Below are 6,830 nucleotides of genomic sequence, written 5' to 3' on the forward strand. Positions count from 1 at the left end.
TTATTTTCTTTTGTTTAGTACTATCCTTTTTAGTGGATGAACTTCCATTGTTTATATTTTAGAAAAAAAAAATTGACCCAAACCCTAACCCGAATCCGAATATAGATCCGGAACCCGAAGTAGTGGCATCGTGTGCATTACGGAATATTGATTTGATGTTTGAACGGGTAGAAGATGAAGAAGGAATCCCGGTGGTAACCCGCCGCTTGTTGGTAAAATAACAGATACCTCCCCCGTGCGGTTATGAAATCTACGCGCAGATGTACAACTCGTGGTAAGGAACCCCAATCTCGTATTTGGAGTTTCTGGTATTATAAATATGTTCGTGTGGGTTTGCTTGCGGAACGCTTTGACTTTTGGATGTTCTGACACAGAGAAAACAAAATACTGAATTCTCAGGTTGATGTACTAGTTGGTTGCTGTATCAAACAGAGAATCGTACCATCGTGGATTTTTGCTCTTGGAAGTGCGGGACCTAGTGTTTTGAGTTGGGGATCTCGCCGCCGCACACTGAATTTTGGATTGGAATGTCTACCCCAACATTTTGGACCCATGGGACCGACCAATTCGGCTACCTATGCTTGTGTCGGATTAAGACATAAACAAATACAAACCTATAACTAAATGACAAATGTGGTAATTAGTGTTAGTGATTAATTAAAATATAAATAATTACAAACCATTACTAAATGACAATTAGGATAATGAGTGTTAGTGCTTAATTAAACTACTTCCACTAAAAAACAAAAATTTCAATTAAGTGGTGTCGGCCTATCTTGAATTATAAGTATTTAAATAAGTAAGTTTTAACTAAAACCTAAACCGACTAAAAATGGATAAGGAGAAGGGAATTTAATAACAAAACATTCATCTAAGTGACACGTGTTAGGATTTATAAAAAGAAAACTTAAACTTATCTCACACGTCCTCCTTCTAATCCAACCGCCTCACGTTTGTCTAATAAAGAAAAAAAAAAGATTAACTAAAACCCATCCAACTCACTACTCTACGTATTCAAATCATTTGGACAACAAAGAGAACAGAGAAGTAGAGAAAAGAAGAAGAAGAAGAAAAAGAGAAAAGAAAGAGAAGAAGAAGAAGAAAGGGAGAAGGAAGGAGCTGGGCTAATTGGTTGCTGATCTAAGGTATGAATCTTCACCTCCTCATCCCCTCTTCAATTTAATTGATTTTGCCATAGTAAACCCTAGGGAACCCATGCTAATTTTCAAAAATCTCGGGATTAACCACGCTCTATTTCAGTTCATGTTTCTTATGAAACTGGGTTTTTAATCAAAAGAATTGAAACCTAAAACCCACATACATGTTCAAATCCAAAACCCTAACCCAATGTTAGCCTTATCACATCTCTGATGTTGAATTAAAGTAATTAATTCATGTTCCAGCCATATAAAAAACTATTTTATCCAAAGCTAATTCATGAAGTCCATTCATAGCTGCACCCACTTCCAAACCCCCAATTTTCCCATGCAAATTGATCATGGTGTGACCACACAAACAACGTCTATGATCAATTGAATGTGGATTCAGCCCAAAACCCCCATTAGAAATTCTGTTTTCTGCATTTTTGGGACTGCTGTGCATCTCTGGTCGATGTCCTAGTTGACTGGGTCATCAACTAGAGAATGTAATTTTAATTTTTAGAACATTACCATCTCAGGTTGGTGTCCCAGTTGACTGGTTCATCAACCAGAGAATAATTATTTCAATTTTTAGAACTCTGCCATCTCAAGTTGATGTCCCGGTTGACTACCTCATCAACCGGAGATGTCATTTCACTTGTAAACACATACTAGACCTTACCTAATCTTACCACAAGGTAACCCTAGGACTCCATACGAGTTCTTGCCGCTTTTTAACACTGGATGTTGTTAAACATTCATAGGATGTTACCGTTCGCTTGTCAAGTCGCGCCGACCACTGACACCTAACAAAACCCAACATCACTATCTCGATCATAACAAGGTAAGTGGGGGTATGCTTTGATTATTTTAAAGAACGTTTAATTTAATTTTTAGATACAAATGCCAGTAACCATTTGCATGTATTATTCCTATTTTATTTACAATATTCATTAATTTCATTGTCTATAATTTATGGTTGTGAATGATATGATGTGGAATGGTTGGCAATGTGAATGTTTATGATAGATTAGATGCCGTAGTCGACTTGAAAACGAAAGGTATGGTGTGTCGTAGTATGGGATGCGGGAGCACTGTACACCTTGTACTATGCCATTTAGTGTATATGGCTAGGAATGTCATTCCTTAGTGCTACAACCCTTACCAGCAGGGGTTCAGGTGTTGGTTGATCATAGCTCCCTGTCACTGAGGAGTGTGAAGGACGCCGGGATGGGATCCCGGCTATGATTATCGAGGTCTACCCATGGGAAGGTATAAAATACCAACGACCACTGTGGGCTCCCTACAACAGTTGAGGTTATGTCTCAGAGCGGTTGAGAGGAAACCGAGGACGTCTCCCAAGCTGTTGTCGTAGCACCGACCCGACTTAGGCATTTGTTTGTTAGGTAGATTAATATTAAAATTAAACCTATGCATTTAGGATGCATGCTTGTGTGTGTGTGGTCTATCCTTTACTTGCTGGGCTCAGTGGAGCTCACCCCTATGGAATTTCCTCTTTTTAGATGATCCTACAGGTGAATACGTTTGTGGCAGAAAGGACTACTTGGAGAACATGAACTGATGATATGGCATTATCTTTTTATTTTCTTTTGTTTAGTACTATCCTTTTTGGTGGATGAATTTCCACGGTTTGTATTTTAGAATAGTGGTGTGTCGGCTCGATGGTTGTGAACTTGGGAACATCGAGCTGTTGGAAACTTCAATGTAAATAATATGTATAACACTTATAGCACTTTACTTTCTCTGCACTCTGAGCAATGTAACACGTGTTATCTTGAAGTTGTGTTGTGCTTGTAACGTGTATTTACTGCATCTGGATCCTGGTGGTCTCCGAATACGTCGGGTATTCGGGTCAGCCGTCTAATCCTCCCAGGGGGTGGTTTTGGGGTGTGACAAAAGATGGTATCAGAGTGAGATGCTCTATATATACTCACACACGGGAAGTGAAAGTAATATGGTCTAGATCCAAAGAGAAAATTTTTTTTATTAAATAACATAAATATAAATGGGGGTAGAAGAACACTATAGGAGACTAGCTAGGTGCAAAAGCCGGCAATATATTATAATCTAAAATCATAAACTTTTACATTTAGATTTTCTTGCATATAATAAAAGAAAAAAAAAATGAGAAGTTTTAAAAAAATATTCCCTAAAACCTAGATCTAGCCTTAAACTGTATCTTGCGGAGGCTGATGCAGATACGAGTTAACCTTGAAGCGAGAAAAATAAATAAATAAATAAATAAAAAAATTAAGTTAGAAGTTTAAAAAAAAATAATAATAATAAATAAATACATGTATGGTGGAAAAAAAATACCGTTATGACGACATTCATGAGCTAAATAATAGCTCAAAATGATAACCAATAAATCATAGATACCTACAGACATAGCTGTACCGTAATCAAACCTTGACAGCCAGTAACTTCTGCGTATATGAGAGAGAAACAGAATACCTCTAGATTCAAACAACCCGTATCGAAACCTTACTCCAACCTTGGTCAGATCAAATCCAAAGTTTAAGTTAGGATACATAAATAAATATTCCTGCTGAACCCTGCCTCATAATCCTCCTATCTAAACATTTCGACTGTAAAATTCAGATCTTAAAGCACACTTTTGTGACGCCGGTATCCTTGATTGATTCCATTCTAATATTTGGAGAATACAAATATTGTCACAATATATGAAATATATTGAATCTTCTTATTGCATCCAAGTAAGAATATATTTCCAAATTTTCTTTTCAATAAGCGATCATGGTTCAAACTCTATCCAATAAAAATGTTTCTCGTGAAGTGTGTCCTCCTATCATTCATCCACTTTCACATCTCGATGAACCCATTGCTCAGAATATAGAAAATTTTGCCTCCTCTACATGAATACCTGAGGTTCCTCCTACACCATTACCCGAGGCTCCTCCAGCTCATGTATCTACACCTTTCCCTGCTCTGACCGCTAATGAGGTAGCTGCTATCGTAACCAAACTATGAGTGTCCAATTTTAAGAAGTAATGCGAGATAAAAAAATAATTGGGACACCTAATCCTACCATGCTTACAATCCCCACAGCTCCATCAGTGCGTACGGCTCAAGATGCTATTGTGATCATAGGAGATATGATGAAAGATTTCCAACAACAGCAGGGATTGTTCATGAGCAATACAATTATTGTGATGTGACGACTACAATAACAGTTCATGGTTTTCATAAATGGACAAATTCAAGTTATGCAACAGGCATAGGCCATACTGGGAAATTCTCTTGTATATGACACACAACCTGTGCCCGATCAATCTGTGGGAGAAGGACAAGTAGATAAGGGCATAACACGATAAGGGTCTAAGAAGAGACGTATTGTTGGGTAATCACTTCCCTCATTGGTTTTGATGATAACAAACAAACCTGTTTGAAAATGGACATCAAGCCAAGAAGTCAAGAAGCCAAGAAGCCCAGAACCAAAGAATCAAAGAACTTGGATGATCAAGGATGCTGAAAAACCATACCAAGCTTCTTCAATAAGAAGATCTAATCAAGATCTTTTGAAGATTGAAGAACATCTTTTAAGATGTCAATATGAAGCTCAAGATTGAAGACTCAACCCTGTAGACACACACCACTTACACACAATGTACTGCATGATTATTTTAAATGAAGATTGCATTGCATACATAATGCATTTTAGAGACCTTAGGAGGCTAGATTATATATCATAATGGCCTTAGTATTAATAGGGTTTAATATGTATAAGTACCCACTGAGAAAAATCACCAAAAATACCCTGTTTGTGAACCAGTTTCAGAACCGGTCGACCGCTTGGTCCTTACACAAATCGATCGCCAGTCACAAAGGCTGAAGTGGGATGAACCAGCTGGGGAACTGGTGGTCGCCCAACACCAATCGGTTCCACAATCGATCGACCAACGATCAACTGGTTGGTGCATTTTGATTCCAACGGCTATATTTTACAATGGCTCTCTTAAAGAGGTCGATCGACACATAAAGTGGTCGACCGATTTGACTAAAAACTAGTCATTTTTAATCCGTTGTGACTCAAACTTAACCCAGATTTTTTGTATAAATAAAGCATCTTCTTAGCTAGGTTTGACCGCAAGCAAAAATAGCTCACCAGTGTACACGGCAGTAGAATCTACACATCATAGGAGAGAGAAATTATAATTAATAGTAAATCTGGGCGCGGATGTAACATCCTCCCCACCTTACAAAAATTTCATCCCCAAAATTGTCGTACCTTGTAGGAATCTAAAGGAAGGGTACTTTGCTTGCATTTCCACCTCGGCTTCCCAGGAGGGTTCTTCTTCTGTGTGGTTGCACCACTTCACCTTCACATAATGAATAGGTCTATTGCGGAAATTCACCACCTTGCTGTCCAAAATCTTCTCAGGTTGTTCTTTATAGGACATATCCCTTGCCAGCTCTGGTGGTTCTTGAGATAGAATATGATTGGGGTCATGCACATACTTCAGCAACATAGACACGTGGAAGACATTGTACATGCCATCCAAAGATGGTGGGAGCGCCAACCGATAAGCTATCGGTCCAATCTTCACAAGAATCTCATAGGGCCCAATATATCTCAGGCTTAGGTTGCCCTTATTGCTGAACCGCATCACGCCCTTGGTAGGCGACACCTTGAGAAATACTTTGTCACCAATAAGGAAATCTAGGCCCTTCCGTCTTTGATCTGCATAGCCCTTCTACCTAGACTGGGCAGCCTTGATTCACTCGTGGATCAAGTCCACCTTCTCACAGGTTACTTGGATCAATTCTGGCCCAAGAATACGCCACTCTCCTACTTCGTCCCAGTACAATGGAGTATGATACTTTTTCCCATACTGAGCTTCAAAGGGTACCATTTCAATAGTAGCTTGATAACTGTTATTGTAGGCGAATTCGTTAAGCGAGATATGCTCATCCCAATTGCCCTGCATATCAATGGCACGGGCTTGAAGCATGTCTTCCAATGTCTGTATTGTCCTTTTCGACTGCCCGTCGGTGTGTGGATGGAAGGCAGTGCTAAAACTCAATAGGGTACCCATAGCTCTCTAGAATTCGCCCCAAAACTTGGATGTAAATCTGGGGTCCCAATCCGAGATAATGCTAATTGGAACTCCACGCAGGCGAACCACATTATCAATGTACAAGCGGGCTAGCTTATCCATAGAATAGGTGACCTTGATTTGGATGAAATGAGTTGTCTTCGTCAGTTTGTCCATAGTAACCCATAGAGCATCAACACCTCTGGGTGTACGAGGTAGTCCAGTGATGAAGTCCATGGTGACATGCTCCCACTTCCATTCTGGCATAGGCAATGACTGTAACAAGCCATCGGGCCATTGTCTGTCTGCTTTCACTTGCTGACAAGTGTGAATTCACCTAGAGGGGGGTTGAATAGGTAAAGGTTGGAAAATTAAAAAATTATGCAAAAATAACCAAGTGAAGACAAGCAATAAACAAGCAATAAATCAAAGAGTGACACAAGAGATTTATAGTGGTTCGGCCAAAACTTGCCTACGTCCACTCCTCTCACCGTAGAGAGAATTTCACTAATTTGAATCTTGAGTAAGAGCAAGAGGACTCATACAAATCTTGAAATAAAGAGAAAGAGGACTCAATCAACAACTAATCTTGATTCAATGAGCAAGAGGACTC

The 6,830-nt window shown here is 39.2% G+C and overlaps 1 protein-coding gene across 1 annotated transcript; it reads right to left on the reverse strand.

The window, feature by feature from the left end:
- Positions 1-5,251: 5,251 nt before the first annotated feature.
- Positions 5,252-5,788, reverse strand: LOC122659292. Its single transcript, XM_043854422.1, has 2 exons — positions 5,410-5,788; positions 5,252-5,307 (listed from the first exon to the last, which is right to left on the reverse strand). Exons 1-2 carry the CDS (start codon positions 5,786-5,788, stop codon positions 5,252-5,254), a joined length of 435 nt encoding a protein of 144 aa, XP_043710357.1.
- Positions 5,789-6,830: the final 1,042 nt, after the last annotated feature.

This window comes from Telopea speciosissima, chromosome 4 (assembly GCF_018873765.1).
Source record: "Telopea speciosissima isolate NSW1024214 ecotype Mountain lineage chromosome 4, Tspe_v1, whole genome shotgun sequence".
Classification (NCBI taxonomy): Eukaryota; Viridiplantae; Streptophyta; class Magnoliopsida; order Proteales; family Proteaceae; genus Telopea; species Telopea speciosissima.